This window comes from Oryzias latipes, chromosome 2, assembly GCF_053564925.1.
Source record: "Oryzias latipes strain Hd-rR chromosome 2, Olatipes_Hd-rR_3.1".
Lineage (NCBI taxonomy): Eukaryota > Metazoa > Chordata > Actinopteri > Beloniformes > Adrianichthyidae > Oryzias > Oryzias latipes.
The window spans coordinates 38,773,131-38,800,817 of NC_136238.1; the positions used below are offsets into that span (position 1 = coordinate 38,773,131).

General features: G+C 41.3%; 2 protein-coding genes and 1 long non-coding RNA gene across 10 annotated transcripts in view; all 3 read right to left on the bottom strand.

The window, feature by feature from the left end:
• Window positions 1–20,028, bottom strand: part of LOC105358492 (uncharacterized) — a 59,432-nt gene extending 39,404 nt beyond the window's left edge. The window contains exons 1-5 of one of the 2 annotated variants that reach the window (XM_078936021.1): window positions 19,547–20,025; window positions 15,814–16,233; window positions 13,586–15,721; window positions 13,456–13,520; window positions 12,960–13,388 (exon numbers count right to left, since the gene is read on the bottom strand). In XM_078936021.1, the coding sequence (XP_078792147.1) occupies window positions 15,594–15,721; window positions 15,814–16,233; window positions 19,547–19,718 (720 nt within the window). In that variant the 5' untranslated portion in view covers window positions 19,719–20,025 and the 3' untranslated portion in view covers window positions 12,960–13,388; window positions 13,456–13,520; window positions 13,586–15,593. Of the gene's footprint in view, window positions 1–12,959; window positions 13,389–13,455; window positions 13,521–13,585; window positions 15,722–15,813; window positions 16,234–19,546 lie in introns of those variants that run through there. The other variant, XM_078936010.1, reaches the window with a different exon arrangement.
• The window catches only part of LOC110014093 (NACHT, LRR and PYD domains-containing protein 12-like), a 471,367-nt gene that overhangs the window by 412,999 nt on the left and 30,681 nt on the right, over window positions 1–27,687 (bottom strand). The window lies entirely within an intron of this gene.
• LOC144988613 (uncharacterized) lies at window positions 978–6,424 on the bottom strand. The gene is made up of 2 exons (XR_013652554.1): window positions 5,942–6,424; window positions 978–5,818 (listed from the first exon to the last, which is right to left on the bottom strand). It is a non-coding gene; the product is annotated as an uncharacterized LOC144988613 (long non-coding RNA).

A 27,687-nucleotide genomic window follows, 5' to 3' on the forward strand; every position in this document is an offset into this window, starting at 1 on the left:
ATAATGGGCATTATTATCGATTAAATGTTTATTTGCCCTGCAGTGCATTCTGCGGAGAACGACGCGTCACGTGACTGGTCTGTTGTGCAAGTTTAACTTCATTCATATCAATGAATTATGTTTCATTGCTTTGATAAATTAAAGAAATGTAATAAAAAATCCGATTTTTAATGTCACTTTTATTTTGAGGATTTGAACAAAAAACAATAAAATGGAACGTGCGTGACGTGCCCCTCTCTGGGAACTAACAGAGTGCCATAAAACACAGCCTGCGTTTATGAAAAAGAAAACAGCCTTTTGAAAAGGTAAAGTATATAAAATCAAATGAATACAGTTAAGTTTGATTTCTGTGCAAATGCCAAGCAAGTCAGTGCAAGGGTAAAGCACAGCAGCATCCTCTTCTTTTGCTGTACATCTCTGCAAAGACAGTCAGCTTCAAGCATTTGTGGCACCAGGAGTCGTTTAGGTGGCTTGTCACAGTCATATCCACCAAAAAGTTCAGCTTTTCGAGCAACTCAGTATCTTCCAGTTGCGGGTAGTTCAACTTCAGGTCTTTGCTTTTCAGGAATGTTTTCACGTGTTCCAAACAGACGAAAAAGTGACGCAAAACGTCACCCCTGGACAGCCATCGAACTGTGTTGTGTAGCAGGAGATCGGAACATACGCTTTCAACTTCACCAAGCAATGCACAGAACTGACAGTGGTTCGATTTACATCAGTCACCTGCCTAGCCGTCCGCTAAAAGTTTAAAAAAAAAAAGCCCTGCTGGTAGAAACGTGTGTCGCAGGCTATGACGCAAATCTTCGTTGACAGAGTAGTGGCGTTCATGTGCATTTTAGGTCTGTTAGCAGCAGGGGATTGTGGGATGCGGTCTCCTGATATTATTATTAGGGCTCAGCAGGAGCGTTTCTGTTTGCCCACGTTTCTTTTCATATGGGAGTTTTGTTGTTCCACCTTAGTTTATTCTTCCTGTTATGTTTGTTTCTTTATGTTGCACCATGAGAATGGAAGGGGGAGAGGTTGATGACCTTTGTGCAATGTTCAATGTGGTGTGTGTTCAAAAGAAATGTGCTTGGTATGCTGGAAAGGAGACTGCGCTCTTAGCTTCTCTTTCTGCCTCCTCCTCTCTGAAGTGAGTGGAGTGGTGTGGTGTATGGGTCACGGATAGTTTTCCAGCGCAGCCAGTTGATTGACAGCTCAACTTGTCGACAGCTTGGCTCCCGAATTTTTCGCTGAAAGTGACGTACTTGCTGGGTGTTACAATATTTATTCTACACAATCTTACAGCATTGGAAAACTTTAAGAATGTTTGTGCGTTGGATTGCATCTTTCTACATTTTTTAAACAGTTTGAACATGCTCCAGGGAGCCACTAGGGCAGCGCTAAAGAGCCGCATGCCGCTCCTGAGCCGTGGGTTGCCGACCCCCGGTATAAGCTAAAACAATGATGTCTAAGTCTGTGTGTTACCATGACAACACTAGAATCATTTTCAAATGTCTCTAAATCTAATACTATGTAATTTGTGAGCATTTCAATATCGTTTTAAATATAAAGTAACTCCAGTTTATATTTTGTTTAGTCATTTTAACATATAACAGTTTTATAAAGAAAAGATTTAGTAAAAATTTAATGTGTACCTACTCGGCTACATGTCATGCGATTCCTGTTTTCTAGTAGACATTAGAACTGTTCCTCTGTTCTTTTTAGTTCTGTGTTTTGTCCCAATCTTTACTGTAAAGAATAAAGTGGACTTGAACATCAGTCAGAAGTGTGGAGTCTTTCCCTCAGTGTGAGTTTCTGCTGTTTTTGGTTCTCTACTTGTTCCAGAGCTGGACTCCTCGGGTCCAGTTCTCACTGCTGAACTCGGGACTGAGGTGAGATCACCAAGCTCCATCCAATCATTTGATTGGTTCATCAGTAATATTGACTATTTTACGTATTTCTTACATCTACCTGTTTCAGCTCTGAAACATCTCCAACTCTTTACATAGCACCACTTTCTGCAGCAGAGCAGATTTTCTTGTATATCTTCATGAAGCAACATCCAGCTGTTCCAAACAGAAACCATTGGAAGTAGCAGTGTGAAGATGCTGTCCACTCACTGAAACCACACATTTCTGTATTCTGCATAGAGATTTGTTTGTTGCTTTTCTAGTGATTTTTGTTCTGCCATCTGTCGTTTTTGTCCAGTTGTGACCTCTAGAGGGAAGGAAGTCTGCTCAGGTGCAGACAAAGAGACAACCCAAAGGAGAACCTATTGACTGTATAGGAAAACTGGACTGAGTCTGTGTGATGTCACCCATAGAAAACGTCTTACTTCCAGCTCCAGTGAAATGAAGTCAAGTCAGCTGCATTTTTTCTGTTAGGAATGGATGGGCCAGACGACAACAGTATGCAAAGATCGGTCTGAGTCAACATTTCTACATCAACTACTGTCGCCAATCAGGAGTAAGCTTGTTGGAAATCCACACGCTTCCAGTGAAAGCGGACTCAGGAGAATTTATCAAATGTTTGAGGTGGGGATCAGCGGTCACCAAATGATTTTACCGAGGCATCTGATTGGTCAGTTTATAATTTATTATAATTATTATACTTTGTTTAATTTAATAATTTGGGATAAAGAAAAAAAATCGTGCAAAGAATTTAGGATTAGCAAAATAGGGAAAAAGGGGATCAGAGTAAGAAGAGTTGTTCTTACCAATAGAATGACTAACAGCTGTTTATTTCTCTATAGAAGTCTATGGGAGTTTGGCTTCTTTGGTATGACTTGACTATGGATTTGAACTCATAACCTTCCAGTCTCAGGGGGGACACTGGGCTACCAGGCCTCTGAGTAAGACTTTATTTTGTGCTACTAGCTTTATAGCTGTTCACCATGGTTTTGTTTCTGTTAAGATCGTGGTCATTCTATATGTATTTCAGATGTTTATTGATTTATTTTGTGTCGGTTTAGCCCAGTAAATTTAACCAGGGGGGTATTCCAGAAAGCATGTTTAAACTATCCTGACTTTAAGCCTGAACTCTGGCTGAAATCCGCTTGAACTTGCTTACACTGGGTATGTCGGTTCCACAAGACCGGATATGAGTTAGCATAATTACGCTCAACTTGGTAACCCTGGATTAACACGCGTGCACGGCAAGTACATAAAGTACAGGTTATGCTAGTTACCACGGTAAGTTTGAGGCTAAGGAAGTGGATAACCTCAGCTTTCGGTTCCAAAAACCGAGGTATGTTTCAGGGTATGTCAAGTTGCCGTGGCAACTCATGCTCTGAACATAAACTGCTCTGGAGCAGATTTAGTTGAACCAGGAAATACCATCACATCAGTCCTGTGCTCAGGTCTCTGCACTGGCTTCCTGTAGCTCAAAGAATAGACTTTAAAGAAGCTCTGCCTGTTTACAAGTCTCTCCATGGCCTTGCACCAAAGTACATCTCTGACATCTCTCGTGCCATATGAACCATCTCGGACTCTGAGGACCTCAGGGACCGGCCTCCTGCAGCTGCCCAGAGTAAGGACTAAACAAGGGGAATCAGCATTTCAGTCTTATGCAGCTAAAAGCTGGAACAGTCTCCCTGAGGTTGTGAGAAAGGCCTTTACTTAGCTAGGGTTGAAATCTAGACTCAAAACATTCCAGTTTAGTTGTGTACATAACTGAATTTCATTTCCCTTTCTCTTACCTTTTCTTCTTTTAAAGTAGATTTTATAATGATTATGTATGTTTTTAATCTTGGCACTGTTTTGTATTGTGATTTTAATGCATTTTCCTGTTTTGTGAAGCACTTTGAATTACTTTCTGTACAAATTGTGGTATACAAATAAACCTGTCTTGCCTTGCCTAGTTGTTTCAGAGAGGTGAAGGAGCATGACCATTTGAAGATAATTCAGTGGATGAAGAAGCTCAGATTATACTTTTTCCACCATGAGAGGGTGATAAGACCACATATGGATGTTGGAAAGATAAACTTTTTTACTTTGATCTAACTTAATTATTTGCTTCAGTTAAGATAAATCATTTTTTGAGTTCAGTCAACTTAAAAATAACACATAGTTATCAGAATAGGTGTAACTGTGGTGCTGCTGTTTGATAGGCAGCGCGAGGAATTGTGGGATACCATTCCCTTTGCCTGTCTGGACGGATTGGGGTTTAAGTGTGGGATTTTGACCAAATGTGTTTAGTTGTTTAGCTGTTTTACTGTGTATAGCCGAGTTAATTTATCTTGTTGCTCCTGTGACCAAAGAAACCAAACTATTGCAGATCTAAAGGAAAAAATTAATAAACTAACAACACAGCTAAAATAAAAGGAAACACTCCTAGCAAGCCCTTTTGGAGTAGCTTCCAAACAATTGAGAGTAATCCTTGAACTGTCAGCTGCCCAGGACACTGTCCCCATTTACTCTGCACAATGTCCTCAGCCTTTTTTCTGCTCCACGCCAAAGAACCCCCAAAGAAACCACTTCAGTCCATCCCGAACTAAAGTGGTTGTTTGGGGCACAAGGAGAGCACAGATGAGGCAAACATAACCTCCCCATCTTGCACTGTCCAACCAGTTTGGTGTTCTGGCGGAAGACGAGGTGGTGTATGCTCCTGGGGGGCTTGGCGTGCAGCATGGTCCATCTTGCACTACATCGGTACTGACGTTGGGGCCCCCGTAATGGTGCAGGGAGCAATGACATTGGGGGCCCAAAGACAGCTGCTCCATCCTCCTCCTCCAGGTCCAGGATGATGGAACAATCCACAAACACATCCCAGACAGCAAGTGGTGACACTGCCCCTGCCCACCGGAGGATCAAGCTACATCAGGATGCGGTGGCCAGGCGGTCTGTTGGCCTCAAGGACCAGCCACCATTAGTTCAGCCTGAAACTGTCCCTCCAGCCCCAGGAGCAAAAGCAAAGGAGCAGGAGGGAGTGACTGCTCCAGCTGATGCTCGACCCTCTCACCCCCAACCACTATTCCCCCCAACCACCATGATTGTTGGTGACTCTATAACCAAGAATATAAGGTACATCAACGCCATTACCAGATGCTTCCCTGGGGCCAAGGTGAAGCATTTTCTCCAAAGGCATCCTGAGGTTCTGCTCTCCCATCAAACCAGTGTCATTCGGATTGTAGTTCACATTGGAACCAATGACACAACACTTCAACAATCCGAAATCACAAAAAGGTGTTGCCGTCTCGTCCAGTCTTCACAGATTCCGATGGTTCAGGACATCCAAAAATAAAATGTGCAGTTTGGGAAACGAAAAGACACACACAAGTCTGCATTGATGTTCAAAAATTTTGCAAAAGGGGAGAGGTGGAGAAACACCACCTGTTAGGCTTTGTGGCTGTCCGCTCTCTCTGTCCTCAAAGCAAAAAGGCTTTTTTTATTATTCAGTAAGGGAAGATGAAAACATACAAAATACGTCATTAGACTGATGTGTTTTTGTCTAGTCTGCATTGCATGGGGGTATTTCAGAAAGCAGGTAATGCTAGTTACCACGGTAAGTTTGAGGCTAAGGAAGTTGATAACCTCAGTTTTCGGTTCCAGAAATGGAGGTATGTTTCAGGGTATGTCAAGTTGCCATAGCAACTCATGCTCTGAACATAACCTGGTCGGGAGCAGGTTTAGTTGAAGGTTAGTTTGTTTACAGAGAGGTGAAGCAGCATGGCGTGTCCATTTGAAGTCCTCTGGACTCCAAGCTGATCTGCTCCCAATCCAAGAACATGTCCAGAAGGACAAAGACTCCTCCCTCCCTCCCACCTCCTGACTGACTGACACCACAGAGGGAGCCAACAGTCCCCTGGAGACCAGCTCTGATGGAGAACCACAAGAACCTGGAAGGAGAACGGCAGCAGTGAACGGCAGCAAGAACAGTCCTCCCTTTTGGGGGGTTACTCCTCACTCACAGAGACCCTCAAGAAGAAGGAGGAGGAGGAGGAAATGATGCTTTCAAAGACCTTGATAGACAAAGTCAATCATCGTGGATCATGGACCTCTTCAGTGAAGTCTCCCCAGACATGGCGGACAAGCTTCCCATAGCTGTGGACATCGATCACAGGCTTTGGCCACAGAGCAGGGCAGGAACCAGCTGTGGGCCCTGGTGGATCAGGTGAGGAAAGAAGAGAAAAGAACGGGCTTCAGAGGAGTGTTGCCATTCTTGAAGGTAAAAAAATGGCTGCTCATAATACGTGAACATGAGACCCTCGCCAGTTCTGGTCTGAAAACCTCAGATTCAGTTTTCTCTTGTTTTGGACTTTTTCTTGAAACACACATTCTAATAATGAAAGAAGGAAAATTGTTTATTACTTCAGCACCTTTGGTCCTGGACAACAAAGTCTTTTTAGATTTTGTGTTACATTTTATTTCAAGATTTGGGGAAGTTTTGTCTATTTTGGGCCAAACTATTTTTCTGTCATTCACTCTGAAGCCCCGCCCCCTTCCATCAGATCTGCTTTGTTCAGAAATCAGAGTTGACTACTGATCAAACCCTCAGATCATCTTCACTTTCAATTCAGATGAACTGATTTGATCAAAATTTTTGTGAAATTACCTTGTTTCAGTTTAGAGGCGGCTGTGGAGCAGCAGTAGGGCGGTTGACCCTCAATCGTAATATTCCAGGTTCAATTCCCGCCTTGCACGCCCATGTGTCAAAGTGTCCATGGGCAAGACACTGAACCCCACCTTGCCTCTGGTGGAAGGTTGGCCCCAGTGTTCGGCAGCAGAGCCGCCACCAGTGTGTGAATGTGTGTGTAAATGGGACTGTGACTGTAAAGCGCTTTGGGCCTTCGAAGAAGGTAGAAAAGCGCTATATAAGTATACGCCATTTACTTTGTTTCAGTTCAGAAAATTTAGAGAATAGTTAAAACCCAGAACCCGTTTGGATCCAGAACCGAGCTGAGATATGGAGACTAAAGAGGAAAGATCAACATGAAGCTTCATCTTCTCTGCATCTTCCTCACAAACAGCAGCTCAGTGTGAGGAAGAGGAGCCACCTAGTCAGAGGTCATGTAATTAAATACTTGAGAACCATTTAGGAGAAAGGCTGAAGCTGATTGGTCCAAAGCAGAAGCCCGACCAAAAGGAGAGTCTGAAGAGACCAGAAGAAAAAGAGGTTTTCTCATTTCATCCACAGAGAAGCTCCAATCAGGAAGACTTCCTCTTCCGACTCTATCAGACATCCTTCCTGCTCTTCTCTGATTGGTCGGCTGTGAAACACTGAGGAAAACGGGAACAAAAACATGAGAACTCCACTTTCTACTGTTGTTGTCTTCTTTTTCAAAATTGTGTCAGCTCCAGAAGCGTCATCTGCAGGAACTTTGTCCAACACTTCACATCCAAAGATTTCCATCACCAAGGTTACTAATTCAAGCCTGATATTATGGGATGGTCCTCTGACGAATCATCTGACGTTCCTGCTCTGTTCTAACCATCTTCCTTCATCTCAAGGTCATCTTCTCCCAAACTAAAACCATGTCCAGAGGGAGGTAGAGGAAAAGTGCGACCTGCATTAATACAGAATGAGACTTCAAAATAAAAGTCTTTCCTTTTTTACTGTATTGGCATACGTGAAAAATGTTTACATACAAATATACAAATATAAAAGCATCAAATGAGTAACAATGGATTTAACTTAAAAGGGGTAAATCAACAACACTAAACATTCTATTTAGGGGAAAAAACTATTTTATTAACTTTAAAAAAAAAAGATATATTTAGACATTAGAAATTGGCTGTCATTGGCTGCAAACTGGAAACGTTTGAAGCAGTGATGGAGAGGAGGTCACTGAACAAGATCTTATCCATCATGGACAACCCAGACCACCCTCTCCACACTGTTTTGGACAAACAACAGAGCTCCTTTTCCAGGAAGCTGAGACAGCTTCGCTCCAAAACTGCCCGATACAGGAAATCATTCTTACCCAACACAATTCAACTCTTCAATAACTCACAGTGTAACAGATGACTTTTGCACATTGTGTCTCATCTTCTTGATTTTTTATTTTCTACTGGGCTCATGTCAGGAGATTTTGATGGTTGACAAAACACAGTAACATGAATTCTTTAAATTTGCAAAGTGGAATTTTGAGTTTAAATCTGGTTTAATTTCTTTTTAATGATCCATTTCTCAAATTTTCGATCCGTTATTTTGTTCGTTTTAAGCCAATTCTGATTTGACCCCATAATTTTCTTCTGCTTCTGTAGTTGAGAATTTTCACTCAATTCTTTATTGATTAGAAATAGTCTTTTCTCCTGTGTGAGTTGTCGTGTTTTTTTAGATGAGATAGTTGACGAAAACTTGCATCACATTCTTTACAAGAAAAAGGCTTCTCTCCTGTGTGAGTTCTCATGTGTGTTTTGAGACTGGATGTTTCACTAAAACTTTTATCACATTCTTTACAAGGGAAAGGCTTTTCTCCTGTATGACTTCTTGTATGTCTTATGAGATTTGATATTTGACTAAAACTTGCATCACATTCTTTACACAAAAAAGGCTTTTCTCCTGTGTGAGTTCTCACGTGCCTTTTGAGACTAGATAGCTGACTAAAACTTGCATCACATTCTTTACAAGAAAAAGGCCTTTCTCCTGTGTGAGTTCTCATGTGTGCTCGGAGACTTGATGTTTCACTAAAACTTTTATCACATTCTTTGCAAGGAAAAGGCTTTTCTCCTGTGTGAGTTTTAATGTGTCTTACGAGGTGAGCTTCTTGACTAAAACCTGAATCACATTCTTTACACAAAAAAGGCTTCTCTCCTGTGTGAGTTCTCATGTGAATTCTGATTTGAGACAAGTAATTAAACCTTTTACAGCATTCTTGACAGACATAAGATCTTTCTGAGTTCTCAGTTCTTACACAGATTAACACATTGTTTGCAATTCCTTTTCTTTTACCAAACCTTTTATAGGTTGATTTTTTTCCTTTTGGAGATTGTTTGTGTGTCTTTACCCAAGATGCCTTTCTGTTTTTTTTTCTAACAGACTCACTTGGTGAAATGTGAGAGCTGTCCACACTTTGGACATGACTTCTGTCTCTTCTCTTCCTCTGATCTCTGTTCTGTGGGTCTGTCTCTTCATCTGTAGTTGATGATGATTCTTCATGTTGGTTTCCTTCTTCATCCTGACTATCAGTTACATTAAAGCTCTGCTGATTGTTTAGATCTGCTTCACTGTTCTCATCTTCCTCAATAGTAGGAATCTCCATCAAAGTATCAGTCTCCTGCTTCAGATCAAGCTGATCTTCATCATGACTGATGCAGATCTCTTCTTCCTGCTCCTCTTTATAATTTAGAGGTTCTGGATCCTCCCGTTCCACTTGGAAGTTCCTTTGCTGGTAGCATAGATCTTCCTCTTCAGTCACCCAGTGCTGAGGGACAACTGCAGGGACACAAACACAAGAATTTATACTTTTGAAGAAACGTTTTGTTTTGTTAAGGATCAAGAAAAATCTAAGCCACTTGAAACTACTTCAGTTTAACATGTATTCTTAACAAACACATCCCTTCATTTTCTGAACTCACTGAATCACTTTCGGGGTCCATTAACAAACAAAATAATTGTATGCTTTTTGCGTATTCATCTTTTGTTGCATTATGAGACAGGGCCTGAGTAACTTCATATACGTACAGACCAAAAGTTTGGACACACCTTCTCATTCAAATGAATGGGAAAGTGTATCCAAACTCTTGGTCTGTACTGTAAGTTTATTCTGTCATGGTATTTTTTATGCCCGTAAAATTAAATGTTTTTACTTTTTCCTTAGTTTGCTAATTATAGTAATATCTATTTTGACGGCGTCATTCCTCATTTGTTTCACCCCAGTTAATAGACAGGCGATCAACTGTAGTATTAATTTTAAAACTTGTTCATATTTCATATTAACATTTGTCAGAACAGAAAGCAACTCTGGGTTTAATCTGACCATGATTGTTTTTTATTCAACAACAGGAACTTATAACTTCCTAAATGTCAGGCGCTGCGACACCAAGAACATGACCAAAAGAATATTTTGACAGTCAGGAAGTTGTGAAATAGCTCACGGATCACATTTGCTCTTTTCCCACTCATACACGCATTCGCAATGTTCAATGCACAGACACTCGCTCATTTTGCTCCACTTGTCATCTCACCAGCAACACTTTCAAATAGGGGATTATTACAACGTGGAAACTAGTGTACGGTGTGTTAAACTAGAAAGTTATGTTGTAAAGAAAAAATGGCAGTATTTATTCAGGTGGGCGAGGTCAGAGTAACAGCGTGGCATGAATGGACCCTTTTCTTATTACCCTGTAGGATAAAAGAAGCTCATTGGGAGAAGAGATTGTCACTCAAACCCATTTTTTTTTCAAATCTGAAAGATACAAACAGACAACAGATCAAGTACTTATTGCTGTCACACCTCCCAAACACAAGAACCAAATACATTGTGTCCTTCACTTTATTAATAATATAAGTAAAATATATATGTATAGTTGAATTCACAATTAAGACACAGTATGTAAGTTATTTCACACTTAACACGCATTAGTTTCTGTTTTCTTTTTGAAGGCTGGCTTTTGTTAAAATTTGTTCTTTTTTTCCTTGAAATGAATACAACCCTGACACGAATTATGAATTAATAAATTCTGGTAATTTCCATTGGTTTTATGAATCAACATCAATGGAAACTGAAGGACGTATTCTTCTGTTTTTTGAGCTTAAGTGTCATATAAAACTGAACAAAAAAAGACAAACCATTGTCTACATTGCATCTAGGCACTGACTATATATGAGCACGGCAAAGAGCTTAGATGAAATCAAGCAATACACTTATTAACAAGACTATTCTAATTAAGTGCAAACCTTCATTAGCCATGTGGCAAATGTTGCTCCTAATTTTACTCCTCAAACAGTAAATTTGGTCTTATTTGGGACCTACCAAGTGTTAATTTTTAAGACACTGTCTATATTCCTTTATCTTTGGAGGGTTTTTCTTCCTCTTTCCTTCTTTTGTTTCTAAACTGGATGCTGATGTTTCCTTTGATCTTTTGACCAATTTCCACAACCTTGAATTGACTTTTCTGTCTGTCAAACGCCCAGACTCAAGACCAGGGAGATAATGGAAAAAAATTCACTTTGATGCAGACTCCAATTTTTTTTCTTTCACTTTCCAAAAAAATCAAGTAAACCCAATAAAGTATTAAAACTATCTGTTTATGTATTAATTTATTATGAAGCAGCAGTAAGTTTGGTGTGGAATCATAAGTGCTGAGTCTAAGTCCCTCCCCCGCCTCTCTAGCTGTGCAGGACCTCTGCAGTTGTGAGTTGTGCTCCTCTAGTGTGTTCTACACAGAGAGCGAACAATATTGACATTATAGCAGCAATTTGACACAATAGTAAGGGTGCCCTAATTTAATGCCCCAAATTTAGTTTAACTTTACGTGGAAATGGGTGGTTTAAGTCTAAGAAAACTGGGGGGTAAGGGGATTTCCTTTTTTCTGGGGCGCTCGTGCACCCCCTACAACATGTGTCAAACTCAAGGCCCGCGGGCCAAATGTGGCCCTCCGTGTCATGTTTTGTGGCCCGCGAGAGCATAAAAGTTTTTAATTTCTAAAAAAAAATATAAAGGTGTGTATTTATTCATATTTAGGGGGAATCAGACTTCAAATATTGGATTGGGCAACTATCCATTAGGACTTAAACACTGTCTATATAACCTAACCTGACAGAATCAAATGTAAAATGATTTATGTTAGAATAACAAGCAAACTTGTGTTTGCTATGCAACTGTAATTGTCACTTTAAAAATGTTATCATAAATAAACAATGAATTATTTAACATTAAGGAGTGGGTAAATGTATTTTTCATTACGTTTAGTGACATGTATAAGTTTGACACACCTGCCCTACAAGATTGCGCTCATGAGCTTAACTAAGTGGCAGTTTAAAGAAATAAAAAATAAATCTAAAATGTCAGCGTTACAGCCAACACCTTCTCAAGTCTAGGGGAAACTACCACAAAGGGGCAGGGCTCCAGACTAACGTTTTTCACTAGGAGCACTGTGGCCCCTAACTGAAAATTTTAGGGGCACAACCAGAAAATTTAGGGGCGCATACCGTAAATCAACATGCTAACCAAATCTACTAATTTCCACTGTATTACTAGTAAATACTTTAATAATAGATGCAGAAATTACAATGTGCTGTTTCTAATTCAGTGTCACATTTTATTCTTCACTTTTGAAGATGCAACAACAGGTAAACTGACAGCACCATCGCTGTCATGACAGTACAAATAAGTAAAGAAAACGGATGGAAATTTATCTTTGTGACACCAAATAGGTGCAGCCAAGATGCGCAATAAGCGTGTTTGAGATCACCCAGGTGAACTCAACGCTGCGCAGATCACCTGGTGTGTGAAATATATTTTTGTTTTTGCTCCAACATCAACTGTCAATCATCACAAAAATATCGCGATAAAGGGGTGGGAGCAAGGGGCAAACCTACCCGGACACAGCTGAAAACTGAACTGACTGAAAGCTGCCCTACAGACTACAAAACAATGCATTATGGGACATGTGTCCTGATGGTTTTTGTAGTGGAGTGATTAATTAAAATAATTTAAAATACCAATTTATTAAAAAAGGCTACATACATCACAAAACATTAAAATAATCATAAAATATATAACACAGATCACGCTAAGGGGGAGAAGAATATTAAAACTAAATTGAATGTTAAGGACAACTCCAATTTCCTGTTCTCCTTCAGTCTTGCTGCAGATTCGCCCTTATCTCACAGCCCCCCCCCCCGGTCTCCCCAACGATCCAGGCGAGGTGCTGGTTCATCTCAAACACGTCTATCGTTGCATTTTCCACACGTATTTTCAGTGTGTCTAAAACTAATGTTGTGTGGCATTATGGTTTCCCCGGTGAATGCCGCCAGCAGAAATCTAAAACCAAAAGCGCAGGACTCTCCGACACAGGAAACCGAGACTGTGCTTTTAAAGAAAAAGACAACCTTTATTTGAAATTGTTAAAATTCCTATTCTAAAAGATACCCAAAAGAGTCACTAAACCAGCCCACAAGTCAGCTGCACCCAGCTGTGCGCTCTGTTGCAGTGCACCTGGCTCAATGCCACACCCCTTGCATCCAGTGGCCGTAGCCGACGCCAGTCCTAGGTGGTGGGACACTGGGCCTGGTGGTGCCTGGGGCGATGGAAGGCCAGAAGGGGGGACTCGCTCCAATAGCTGTTAATCCTGCTGCGTCACACCGCTCGCCAGTGCGTGGATGGACAGCAGTCACTGACACTCTGTATGGAGCACACACGATCCCCAAAAATGCCGGCCGTGGCACCGCTCTTGGACCACAGTGCACCAGGTTGGGCAGAGCAGGGATGAAACAAACAATGGAAACCAAAACAGCGGCACCTACAAAATAAGTGTAAATTAACACAAATAACCAAGTATAACATAACACACACACACACATACCTACCTGCTCCCGCAGCTCAAGAGGACTCTGCACAGGAGTTGCATGAGCGGCCAAACACTGCCTGCGATCTACACAGTGATAACAATAAGAATGGTGCGGCAGCAACTTGGAGGTGAACAAAGCACAAACCTACCCGGCTATGGTTAGGGCCCTACACACAGCCAAAGGCTGCTGCACCTTCCACCTGGAAGCAGCAGGTCTCTGCCTGAAGCTCTACTGACAGGCTTTTATCAGCCCTCTGCTAATGAAGCAGCTGGTGTGCCAGATGATCTGAATCAAGTGGCCCTCTACCTGCCACAGTTGTTTTTGCCCTCACGTGTTTAAAGTTCAAGCCCCGTTAGCTGTCACGCATGTACGTGGGGGACATTTATTCTCCTCAGCTGACTCGACTCCCGCGGGAGCGGTGTGCTGCCGTAACGGCCGTGCATAACCGTTTGATGCGCCGCCGTAACCGTAACCAAAACCTAAACCTTCCTCCAGTTCTGTGCGGCCCAGAGAAAAGTTCAGCACGGACTGCATGTATTTAGAAAATTACGAGCGAATAAATACGTTCTAAAGGAAAGTAAGGAACTCCTTCATGTGGTCCGGGGAGGGGGCTGTCAGGTTTCCTGCTTCCAAGCCCTGTCATTGTCACGCCCCCAAGAGTCATATACTCCACTGTGATTGAATGGTCAGCTTCGCGCACGACAATGAAAAAGTGCCATTCATACAAACTGGCGGGCTGCAGTAACATTAAACCTTCATATTAAGGCAGGGACCGCAAAATATCATCTTGGGGACTGCAAATAGCCAGCGGGCCGCGAGTTTGAGACCCCTGCTGTACACTCTGGCCCTGGTACACTAGCCGCAGGTCTGAAGAACGAATCAATAGTTCGCTTACTCATAGCTCAGACGCACATATCAGGTTGTGATATTTGTCTCCGTTTCCTTCCCACAGATGTTTACGCGCACTCGATTACCTCTAGGCCCCTCCCCCTACACGCATTTTAGCCACTCACAGTGGCTTTCCCTATTCTTCTCACACGCAGTGGCTGCCTCACACACAGGCATAACGCGAGAGTGTGCTCGCGTTTCATGAGTATGTGTGCGAGTGTGTGTGTCTGCCTGCGTGAGTGTGCGCTCGCGTCTCATTGATTATTTCATTGATCATTGACGTGCCCCTTCCACGTTTAATGTATAAAAAAATACGGAGGGTGGGGGAGGCAAATTTACTGGTCGCACATGTGCGACTGGATGTAAAATTCAGTCGCACACTCTCAAATTTTGGTCGCAAAATGCGACCAATTGCTCGCAGTCTGGAGCCCTGAGGGGCCATAACACATGAAAAAACTGGACACCAAGAGAACAAAGAACACAGTTTATTGAAGAAGAAACTGTGTCCTGCAAATAATTAGTGTGCTGGTTTAAAGAAAAAAAACAAAGGGATTGGAACCTTGGCCAAACATAAAATACGTCAGGGAGACCGCTCACTCAGCCACGTCGACCATCAGAGAGAGCAACCCCCTGCTAATGCTGCCAAACTAAATTTCTAACTATTGAAATGAAACAAACAAAGCCTGCAAATAAAAAGGAGAGTAAGAGGAAGAAACCAGCGTTGTTAGGACCTCGTCAACTCAGGCCCTGCCGAGCCTCCTGCTAAACTCTTAAATGCAACAAGGCTCCAACGTCACAGCTATGATCTATCATGTAAAAGATAATGCCTGAGGAGGCGTTCATTATCATAAACGAATGTGGTACGTAAAGGCCTGACTCCATTGGACGGCAAACTGTGGAACAAGGTATGTAGACATAAATATCAGGGATCAGCAACGTTTATGGGATGAAGCGCCAATTTGAAACAATTATTTTGGATTTTTGGGTGTTGATTGATGAGTGAAAAACTAAAACATAAATCACAACCAACTCAGTTTTGCTCATTAAAACACACACTGGCATGCATATTTTACCGCTAGCACTAACACCCGGTGTGCCTTTAGTATGTGTTATATACAGAAAAAGCATAGCTGAAACTGGGTCATGAAAATACGTTAACTGAGCTACAAATTTAAAAAAGACAGATGACAAAAGAGATTTTCCTTTTTCTTTCTTTCTTTCTTGCTAACAATTTTCCTCTTTTATCTGTTAAGGTTTCCGGTTTGTCGTCAGCTGGAGGGGCTAACTAAGATAACATGATTTGAAGAATGTTGTCGGCTGCACTGACCAACAACGTCTTCTGCCTTTTCCACTGGGAGGGGCAGAAGAGACTCTTCCAGGACACGCTGTTGATGGACTGCATGTTTGGAGAGGTTGAAGCTCAAGATAGAACCGTTGTTGAAGTGAACATACCGATAGTGTGGAGATGAAGATCAGAGTCACACTGACCTGCTGACATGTGAAAGCTGTCCACACTTTGGACATGTCTTCTGTCTCTTCTCTTCCTCTGATCACTGTTCTGTGGGTCTGTCTCTTCATTTGTTGATGTTGATTCTTCATGTTGGTTTCCTTCTTCATCCTGACTATCAGTTACATTAAAGCTCTGCTGATTGTTTAGATCTGCTTCACTGTTCTCATCTTCCTCATAAGAAGGGATCTCCATCAAGGTATCAGTCTCCTGCTTCAGATCAAGCTGATTTTCATCTTGACTGATGAAGAGTTCCCCTGGTTCCTCTTTAGTTTGTGGTGGTTCTGGTTCCTGCAGTTTCTCTTCGGTCTGCAGAGGTTCTGGTTCCTCCTGTTCCACTCTGAAATTCCTCTGCTGGTTGCAGAGATCTTCCTCTTCAGTCATCCAATGCTGGGGGAGGTCTGCAGGGACACGAACACAACAAAGAGATTTTTAAAAGGTTTTACAGGAAATTTGGGTTTTGTAAAGCACCAATAAACTCTGCATTTTTTGACTCAAAATATAAATCAAAAAGCAATCCTTCAAAATGCTTGTTCCTTTTCTACTTCAATACCGTTTATTCTGTCACTTAATATGATAATGAAAATGGTATTTGACATTTCATTTTCAAAAAGTTCTGTGGTAAATGTGTAGCAAAACATTTTCAAAATGTAACTGCAACAAATGACTCAAAAATAAAATAAAAAATCTTCAAAATGCTTTTTCCTTTTCTACTTACAAAACCGCTTATTCTGTGTATTAATTAAAACGAAAATGCAAAGAGAGGATTGCTTTTTCATTTTCATATATTTTGGAGAGAGTTTTATTCATTGAGAAATTAATCAGAGTGGTAGTAGCTTCAAATCGTCTCTGTATTTAAGCTTTTTGTTAATAATTGATTTAAGTTGCTGATATTCCAAGAAATTATTTATTCCATGCTTGTCTTGAAGTTCCTGGGGAGTTATGAATCTTCTATAAAAAATTATGTGCTCTAGTTGTTTTACGCCCCCTGCTTGCCAGGCTGGGAAGTGTATCATTGTTTTGTTTATAAGGATGTCTGGGTTGTTCCAGATGGGTGTCATTTTGCACGGTTGAATTGATGATTTTGATATTTTGAGAAATTCCCACCAGGCTGTTAAAGTCGTGTTTATATTAATACTTTGAAAACAATCCTGTTTTTTAACTGTTTGGCTATTAAATGGTAGATCTGACAGGTTGATCTTTCCACATAACGCCTGCTCCAAGTCTAACCATGAGTTGGTTTCTGGATTATGTTTTAACCATTTTAAGATGTATTGAGATCAATTTGCAAGAAAGTACTTGTGGAAGTTAGGTAGTTCTAATCCTCCACAGCTTTTTGCAGATTTTAAAGTTTTTAGACTAATTCTTGCAGGTTTATTGTTCCGTAAAAAGCTTGATATGGATGAGTCTAATGTTTTGAACCATTTTAGTGGCGGTTGTGTGGGAATCATTGAGAATAGATAATTAACTTTAGGTAAGATTTTCATCTTAACCGTGGCTACCTTGCCCATAAGGGACAGAGGCAGGTTGGTCCAGCGTGTTAGATCGTCCTGTATGTTTTTCAGTAATGGGGTGTAGTTTAGCTGCACCAGTTCTGATAGTTTGGGGGGAAAATTGATTCCTAGATATTTGATATTTCCTGCTTTAACTGGTATTGTGAGTCTTTGTTCCGCATTCCTGTTGAGTGGTAATAAAACAGACTTATTCCAATTAATGGAATAGTCTGATATGGAGAAGAATTCATTAATGATTGTTGCCGTTTCATTTACAGAATGTAAATTACTTAAAAACAGTAATATGTCATCCGCATAGAGACTAATTTTATGATGGCTGTGTTTGGTTTTTATTCCTATAATGCTCTCATTCTGTCTTATTGCTGCAGCTAGAGGCTCAATAAATATAGCAAAAAGAGAAGGAGAGAGTGGGCAACCCTGTCTGGTTCCTCTTCCAAGAAAAAACCTGTTGGAAGTCTGTATATTAGTTCTAACTGATGCATTGGGGTTGTGGTATAATATTTTGATCCATTTGATGAATGATTCTCCAAAACCAAACTTATGGAGGGCAGCAATAAGGAACTTCCAATTTACTCTGTCAAAGGCTTTTTCAGCATCCAGCGATAGTACCGTCATTTCCTGCTTTTTAATGGTGGCAAAGTCTATTATATTAACAAGTCTTCGGAGATTGTCATCCGAGTGTCTGCCTTTGGTTAATCCAGTTTGGTCGAAGTGAATTATGTGAGGAGTGATTTTTTCTATTCTCTGTGCTAGTGCTTTGCAGATAATTTTTACATCTGCATTGATTAGAGAAATGGGGCGATAGCTTGAAGGACTATTGGGATCTTTGTCTGGTTTAGGAAGAAGAATTATGTTGGCTGAGTTCATGTTAGCTGGCATTGATTGGCTCTCATTGATAGATGTGACGGTTTTTATAAAATGTTGGTGCCAGCTGTTCCCAGAATTCTTTATAAAACTCAGCAGGAAAGCCGTCAGGCCCTGGTGCTTTACCATTAGGCATAAGTAACAGAGCTTCATGAAGTTCAGACAACGAGAGCGGAGAGTCTCAGTTTGTGATTTGATCCTCATTTAACCTGGGTAGGTTTACATTATTAAGAAATGAGTCAATACTTTGCTCTGACGGATTGATCTGTGGTGTGTACAAGTTTTTATAAAAGTTTTCAAATGCGTTAATAATTTTCACTGGATCGTGAGTGACATTTCCTGTTTGGTCCATAATAGAAGTGATTGTTGATTTTTCTCTATTAATTTTAAGCTGATTAGCCAGAAATTTGCCAGATTTATTAGAGTTTTCAAATCTTTCAAGTCGTAGCCTTTGTATTTGAAATTGTGTTTGTTTATTGATGATGTCATTTAACTGCACCTTTAAATTTTTCAGATCTCCCACGATGTGTTCCTGTGCAGAAGCAGCAGAAGCAGTCTCCAGGGTTTTGATTTTATTTTCTAATTCTAATAAATCTGCTTCCTCTTTGCGTTTTTTATGCGTTGAATAAGAAATGATTTTCCCTCTCATCACTGCCTTGCTTTTTCATTTTCATATTCGCCCTGCAAATAGTGTCGCATAAATCAATTCCACTTAGCATTTCCAGGGGGAGACGGGGCGTTAACATCAGTGCTATCTCCGTCTGTCCGGCTGCTAACAGACACAGACAGACTAGGACCATTGCGGCCAGGCTTGTAGCTTTGTGTTAGCGGCAGAGGAGAGGGCTTTGAGACGGTTGTGCACTCCTGATGATTGTACACAAATTATCCTATTATTTCTATTAAAATATGTATGAGGGAGCCTGAATTAGACTAGACTATAATGTCAATATTTCTACTTTTCTACAGTCATTTTTCTTTAAACTTCCTGTGATGTTAGTGAACATCATTACCAACAATAACCTGTTGAAAGTTTTGTGTCACCTTAAGTAAAGCAACTTTAGAAAGATTTGACATGATATGACTGATGTGCCCTTTTACGTGGAGTATCTATCAATGGGTAACTGTGACATGGGTGATATTAGCGCTTTATCGTCTTTCCAGCTCGCTGGGCGTGTGTACTGTAAACTATCATGTAAACGCGCATGCAAAAAGTCAGTGACGGCTAGCGAGACCGCACTTCCACAGATGTCGGCTCTCTTGACCGCGGTCAGTTAAGTTAAGAAAAGCATGAAGCTCAAAGGGCTTCTCTCCTTTGTTGAAGGTAACATAAACATACCTATGTGGTGTAGCTGCAGCTGTGGTTTCCAGATGAGATCCAGCAGTCTGCGCTGACGACAGAGCTCCTGCTCGTACTGGACGATGGTTCCTTCACAGAGTCTGCAGATTTCTTCAGCAGCAGCAGCTAGTCGCTCGCTGATCAACTCTCTCAGAGACTGAAGGGAAGACATGGTTCCTGCTCCGGTCTTCAGCTCCAACTCCCACAAACACCGCCGTCCTCTTCACTGCAGCTCCGATCGATCATCTGCTAGTCTCACAATCACAGCAATCCACGTTGTCTTTCCGTTCAACACTTCTTCACTCATTTACGACACTTTGGAAAATGCTGAGAGTTCCCACACGAACCACGTATCGTCCTTTCTGTCCAAAAACCTCACAAACGTCCCAACAAATCGCCACCGTCCTGTCAACATAAGCTAACGCTGCTAGCCTGCTAACAAGCTAACGCTGCTAGCGCCTCGTGCTGTTTACTTCCGGGTCACGTGCAGATTTTTATTTTAAAAGAAACATATAAACTGCTTAACTGAACCTCAATATGGTTCAAAAAGCTTCAAATATTTTTAAACAATTTAAATTCAGGAGATAACAAAGAATAGAATATCAAAATGGAAAGAAAATAAAATCGGAGAAACTTTTTTAGAGCTGTTGTGACGTCAACCCAACAGTATCTCATTAGAATGTTTAGATATGACTAAAAACGTATCAGAGACTAAATAAACAAACAAATCAAATTTTTTTATTGTATTCCTAAATTACAGTAATTGAAAAAGGAATGTCTCAAGTGAAGAAACGAAATTAAAAAAGAAAATCTAAAAGCAAAAAGACCCTAAGAAACAGTTTCTAAAAAGAATAATTATGACTATAAATAAACCTGAAGTAGGTAGGTAGGTAGGTTTTTCCGACTTAATAAATAGTTACACATCATACCTAGTTTATATAAAAAGATGAATTCTAGCTGTTTTTAGTTTAAAATTTTCCAAGTCTGAGATTGTTAATGTCTAACAGAATGAAAGATTTCTTCTTTTTTTTCTTCCTTGCAGGTTGTTGTTGTTCCCATCTTGGCTCCTCCCATCAGGGGTCACCACAGCGAAGGAGCTGAAGGAGCTTCAAAGTGAGCTGCAGCTTGGTTCAGACAAACCTCCACATTCACACACAGATGTGATCCTGAAGAAGTCTGAACAGAACATTTCAGGAGAACTCTTCAGTCCAGAACATGAGCCTGCATTGTTCCTGAAACTGGGATCAGAGTTCTGCTCTCTGCTCCAACAGAACCACCTTCATGAGCTCCTGGTTTCTTCTGGATCCTCCAACATTCAGACGCTCTCTGACTGAGTTCATGTCTGCACAGAAACCTTCAGGATTCTCTTCTTCCACACGTCTTTCACTCTGAAACTCTCTTCTGAATGTGGATCATCTCAGTCAGACGTTCAGCAGCATCAGAGCCGTGCATGTGCTCCTCCTCATGAGTCCTGAAGCTGCACCGTCAGCTGCAGAGCTTCAGAGCTGCTTCCTTCTCAGACTTTCCACTTTCTTTGGCTCTCTGGCTCTGATGCTGCTGCTGCTGCAGAAAAACCAGCAGCTGCAGAAAAACTCTGCAGAGACTCACAGAGAGAGGATGGAGACTGGGGGCGGAGCCTGGAGAGGACTGATGAAGGTCAGAGGGCGGAGCTTCATAAGGATGAAGGAGCTGCTTGGATTCTGGCTTGATGATCCTGAAATCAATGGTTTAAAACCAAATGTCACTTTACCAATTTACTAGGTGCCGGCACACAAATTAAATTGATTGATTGATTTGATTTATTTAAGTGTCATGCACTAATGTGCCCAGCCCACATGGGCTTATATGATACTGAAAGACAAAATACATAAAACATATAGAAACATGCCCATCAAAAAAATCCAATAATCAGAGTCTAACAGAATACAAAGTGTCCATTCTTATTGTCCATACCTTTGACACAAAATTTGCCAAACAATTTTCAAAAAGCCAACGTAAGATTTTATCTTTAGATAACCAAAACAAATCAGAACATTTCTTTTCTATCACCTCATACATACAAATTCTCTGTTTTCGTACAAAGCACAATAAAACAAAAAATGGAATTCATCCTCCACCACTTGCAGTTCAAAGACCTCACAGTCTTTCCTCCTCAGGAACGCCTTTAAAGCGCCCCACTGCCACCTATAGGGGGAGCACTCCTGCTCTAAGTCACATGTGTCAAACTCAAGGTCCGGGGGCCAAATGTGGCCCGCCGTGTCTCTATATGTGGCCCGCGAGAGCATAAACGTTTTTAATTTCTTAAATTTTTTGTTGTTGTTGATTACATATTATTTATAGCTGCAGTTGTAATTATCCAGTGTTTGCAGGTCTTATGTGCGTATGCACACAAATTGTTGTCATCACACCAACAGTTGGATGCAAGGCTGTGTGCAGCCTTTTTTAGTAAATTGTTACACGTGTAATACATGTTCTTTTTAGCTCAGTTTTATGTTATTTTTCTTTATTCACTTGGACAGTTTGATCATTCATTAATGGAGTTATGTGGGTTTCAATGAGTGGTGAAAATTTAAAAGGATTTATGCTAAAGTAACAAGCAAACATATGTTTTCTATGCAACTGTTATTGTCACTTTAAAAAGTTAAAAGAAATAAATAAATTCGTTATATTACATTAAGGAGTAGTTAAATTTATTTTTCATTACATTTAGTTACATGTATAAGTTACTGTATATCTGGCCCTTTGAGGACAGCCACTATGCTGATGTGGCCCTCTGTGAAAATGAGTTTGACACCCCTGCTCTAAGTTGAGCACATAAGGATCTTTGTCCTCTTTTTAAGTTATACATAACATATGGCTCAGCAGAAAATGTGCAAACTTAATTTGCAAAGACGTTCGTAATTTTGGTTTTTGAAGCAGTTTCATTTTCCAGTCTTTTTCATAATAACCAACTAAAGTTTCCTTAACATTATCTATCTTACATTTCAAACAATTAAAAAATAATGATTGTAGATTCACAGAGGACAGAATGTTCAACACGTCTTTACACCAGGGATAAATATGAGCTCTATCCCAATCAAATATTTGACGTGCAAGTCTCTCTGCAGGTAAAGTCACCAGCCGGTTCCATAATCTTAGAACTTCTGCTCTTTGTTTGATCACACAAGGTTCCCACCCCATGCCCCCCTCAATGGCGGCTTTTGTAGTGAACCTGTGTACACCCAGAAAGTATCTCATTGGCCTGTTTTGAACCTTATCACACTCAGGAGCGTCTTCATAACCCCAGACTCCTGCAGAATAAAATAACACAGATCCCACCATGGCATCGTACGATTTACTAAACGTATCAAAACTCAACTCAGGACAGACCTTCATCTTATTTATCACTGCGCCAAGTGCCCTCCCAACAGAATCTGATAACAGCTGCCTTCCTTCTGAGAACATCATAAAAAAATTTAGTCTCTATATGCATAACATGACCAAACTTCAAAATGGAGATTAAAAACTACTATCTAAATATTTTTATTTTGGTCAAAACTTTGGCGTGCTCTAAAATGGTCTTACATTGTGTGTTCCAACAACGGAAAGGTGTGTTTAGCCATTTCTGGAAAGGTAAGGTTTGATGTCACGCCCTCTCATCATGTCAACATGTACAGAGCTGAAAAACTGACTTCAAATGACTTGAATCCAAACCAGTGAATCATGTGACCACAGCGTTTGTCCATGTGTAGCCCCGAGACAAAAAAAGAGAATTAAATAAGTTCATCGCATAAGTGATCAACATTAGTATTAATATTAATTTTACTCATTTATAATAAAATTAGTAAGTTTGAATAAATCTGGGTGATGACACAGATTTGACAAGAAGGAAATGGGTTGATTGTAAATAACAAGGTTTATTGTTGTTTCTTGATTTATGTTCATTATTTAACATCAACCCAGTCAGCTAGTAGGGCTATATTTTTTTTTGCAGAAGTGCAGAGTGTTCTTTGCTTTTCCTTCCACTAAGCTGATTGGTGGGACGAGATGATCCTGAAAAAAGGAAGAGAAAATTTTGGACCTGGTAAAGCGCCCGGGAGGTGAAGGACAAGGAAACTTTCAGCTGAGAAAGTCGGGAGGCAGACCTGAGAGTGGTTTCCCGTTACAGTAAAGGTGACTGAAAGTTCCCGTTTTGGAGCTTCTGGTTTTAGCGTGTCCAGGGACCCACGGAGCAGAGCTTTAACGATGGAGCACGTTGGAATTTCCCCGCGACGGACGGCAGGTGCCAGTAATGGCGGAGCAACGGCTAAAGCTGCTCGGATAACTTGGGACGGCTCTGCAACTGGAGGCTGCAACAAGTTTTTCTCATTCACCAACTGTGTGAATGAGTGAGTGAGTATGGGCCCAGTCTTTTATTGTTCACGACGTGGTGAGTATTTTGCAATATCTGTGTAGAAGAATTTCTGAAACCTGTTAATTAGTGTTCAGTTATGTTTTGAAATTTCAATTGTTTCAAGTGCTTTTGTTTTTCGTTTAAGAGGAAGAGTACAGAACCAAGATATATTGATCTATTTTTGTGGTTGTTTTGAGGGTCAAATATTTATTTTATTAAAGTTGAACTAGTATTCTGTTTTAAATGGTTGTCTTGTGTCATATTTTTTAGGGAGGCATAATTGTCTACTTTGAGTTCTGTAACGCTGTAACTCTTGAGACTTAAATAGGTAACCCGAATGGGAGCTCAACAAACCCTATTGTGTCTCGGTGGGTTACTATTCTTTTAAGTAGTGCTGAGTGATGGGGCAACACATGTCCATTCTATGAACATTATGGTCACATGACCATGTTGGCATTTTCTGAATGAAACTCTGTTTTTGTTTTTTTGTCAATGAGAGTTTCTGGAAAACAGAAATCAAGTGTGAAAAATCAGAATCTTGTGATCCAGAGTCTTTCCCTGTTCCAGAGACAGAACCAGGATCCAACCTCTGACTGTCTGTTTTTCCCTGACTCACACATAGATTTATGTTATACAGAAATGTTCTGTCTGATTGATGATCGGCTGTGGCTGTTGCTACGGTTTGTTTATTGGTTAGAAACTCATATTTTCATCACAGTGATATTTGATTTAATTGAGTTATTTCAATCAATAAATATTTGAATACTGCAATTCTATTCCAGACTTTGGGGCTTTTGCTGGTTTTGGGACACCAGCAGCCTTTGATCAGAGGATCTCAGTCCACTTTGTGTGGTTCTGAAAGGTCTGGGAAAGACTAAACATGAAAAAGAACTAAAAGCTGAACTGCACACCAATGGAGAAGAATTATATCAGAACTGCTGGAAGGTGGTCTTTCTGAGGTCAACAGCCATGCTGCTGCTTTCTGGACTAGCTGGAGAATGTTCATAGAATTCTGATCCAGTCTGTGGTACAGAGAGGGGCAGGAGTCCACGAAACATGAGAAAAGACCTTTGAGCTTCTGCAAGAAACCATCATGTCTGAATCTGATGAATCACCAACACAAATCATTCAGGGAAACAGTTTAAGGACAGATGAGGAGAAAACCGATCGATGATTGATCAATATTTGTTGATTTGTTTGATCTACTGACTTTAGACAAGAACGTTCCCTCATGAAAATGTACAGAAAAACACAGACATTAGCTGACAGGAAGGGTGACATCAGCAACTATGGGAAGAGTGTGTGGACAAAGTTATGAGAAACTCCCAATACGAAAGAGAAGAGAAGTAGAAGACTTCCCAACACTCCAAGTTGGAATGAGAAGAGAAAGTGCGGTTCTCCATCAGTCCACCGGGGGAGCTGCAGCACAATAACTGTCCACTTGATGCTGAGAGACACAGTGGAGCTGATCCCAGATCAGTTCCTGCTGCAGCTCTGACACTCATCTCCACTTCCTCTGATTCCTCCATCACTCTGCTCTCCACCTCCCAGGAACACCGTCCAGTCACAACATCTCTGCAGACCAGCTGCTGCTGCTGCTCCTCTCTGCTCCTCCAGGAGGAACATCAGACTTACCATCCCCAACTACAAAGAGAAAGCAGAAAGACAGAGATGAAGGAGTGTCTCCTGATCCTGGTCTGTCAGTCAGTGATGCAGCACAGCAGCAGAAAGAGCAGCAGGAGCTTCAGTCCTGTTCAGAGCAGCAGCTTCCTGTCATCTTCACCTGTTGGAGCTTCTGCTGCTCTGATTGGCTGACTGTTGTCCTGAAGCCTGTCATCATTCTCCTCAGAGCTTCACTGAGAAGCTGCAGCTTCAGAGGAAACTCTGTAACTTTGTTCTCAGACTAACTTTAGGACCAAACGTCTGGAAGCAGCTGGACCGACTCCAACCCTCTACTGACCTCAGAGTCTGCAGTTTGGAGTTTGGACTCTCCACCAGATCCTGGAGCTGCTGAACATCTGAAGACTGAAGATCGTTTAACCTCAGGTCCAGTTCTGTCAGGTGGGACGGGTTGGACTTCAGAGCTGAGACCAGAGCAGCACAGCTGGTCTTTGACAACCGACAGTCCTTCAATCTGAATCGAGGAAACAAAAACTTGAGCTTAAAGACAAAGTTCATGTTTTTCATCCTTCACTTCTTCTTAAGAGTTCAGAGCTGAAGAAGATCAGAAAGTTTAGAAAAAGTCCAAAGATGTGAAGCAACAGCAGCAGATCAGAAGAGTCCAGCAGAAGCAGAGAAGAAGAACATTCAGGAACATTCAGGACAACATGCAGCTGCTTCAGGAAAGAAGTCCAGATGTGTGAAAGTCAAACATCAGCCTGTGGCTGCATCCAAACCAACTGATGTTTCTGCAGCAACAGCAGAAAAAGTCCACTTCCTCTTCCTGCTCAGCTCTTCTCCAAACAGCACTGAATCATGGGAAAATTTCAGCAGCATGATGCTGGAAAGTCTTCATCCCAGTTTTCAGGAGATGATCTTCCAGTCCTTCTCTGCTGCAGCCCTTCAAGCAGAGACTTTCAGCTCCAACAGATCAAAGCAGAAAGAAGAAGGAAGTGATGAGGAAGAGTCAGCAGCAAATGTTGGACATTGATCCCTGATCCATGACTTCAGCTCTGAATGAAGAGTCAGAAGCTGCTGGGAGCTTTGATGGATGATGTGATGATGTTTGTGGATGAAAAGGTGAGGATGTTTGTGGAGGATGTGTCTGTCAGAGCAGCATCCAGCTGCTGCATGACTCTGTCACTGTCTGCTCACAAACATCAGCCGCTGGACTCTCAGCTGCATCTGCTGAAACACAGCAGGACTCGGAGTGCATGTGAGCGTGCACGGCTGCTTCTTCTGCACGCGCTTTAAAGGATACTGTTGGAGCAGAGACACAAAGAAGAGCTGATGGCTGCAAGCAGAACTTTGTGGAGCACAAATGTCAGCAGACAGCTTTGAAACAAGCAGCTGCAGGAAGAAAAGAAGAAGTTGTTCTGCAGATCTTTGAAGAGAACAAACAGCTGCAGGAAGAAAAGAATCTGGACATTTCTGCTCACTGTGGGTCAACACAACTTTGTCATCATATTGATCTGAACACAACTGAAACATGGAGTCTGACCTCAGAGTCTGCAGTCTGCAGTCTGGACTCTCCATAAAACCACATAGATGAAGAACCCCTGAATCCTGCAGGTTGTTCTTACTCAGGTCCAGTTCTGTCAGATTAGACGGGTTTTTCTTCAGAGCGGAGACCAGAGATTTACAGCTGATCTCTGACAAACTGCAGTTCCTGACCCTAAAATCAAACAGAAAAGTGTGTTAAGGAGCAGTGATGCAGCTGGAGGTCCAGGAACTTGGTCCATTCAGTCAGTTGTGACCCGCCCCGATGACAGACTGACAGATGACATTTTCACTGTTCAGCAATTTCTCTTGGATTTTGGTGCAAAAACATGGTGATTGTCAGGAGTCAAGGCTCTGTCTTCCCTCTGGTCACCAGCGGAAACTATCTCCAGAGTGCTGAATGCACTTCATCTCCCAGCAACCTCAGCGCACACTTTCTGGAAGCCGCACACCTGACTCTCATTCACCCAATCGAGCACAGCATACTTAACCCTTGTGCTATCTTAGATGACCCCACCCTACGGAGGTGGAAAACTGGTCATGTGATTGGGGATTCAAATTTTCAGTAGCTAAAACAAAATGCATGGTTTTTACTAGAAAACGTGAAACG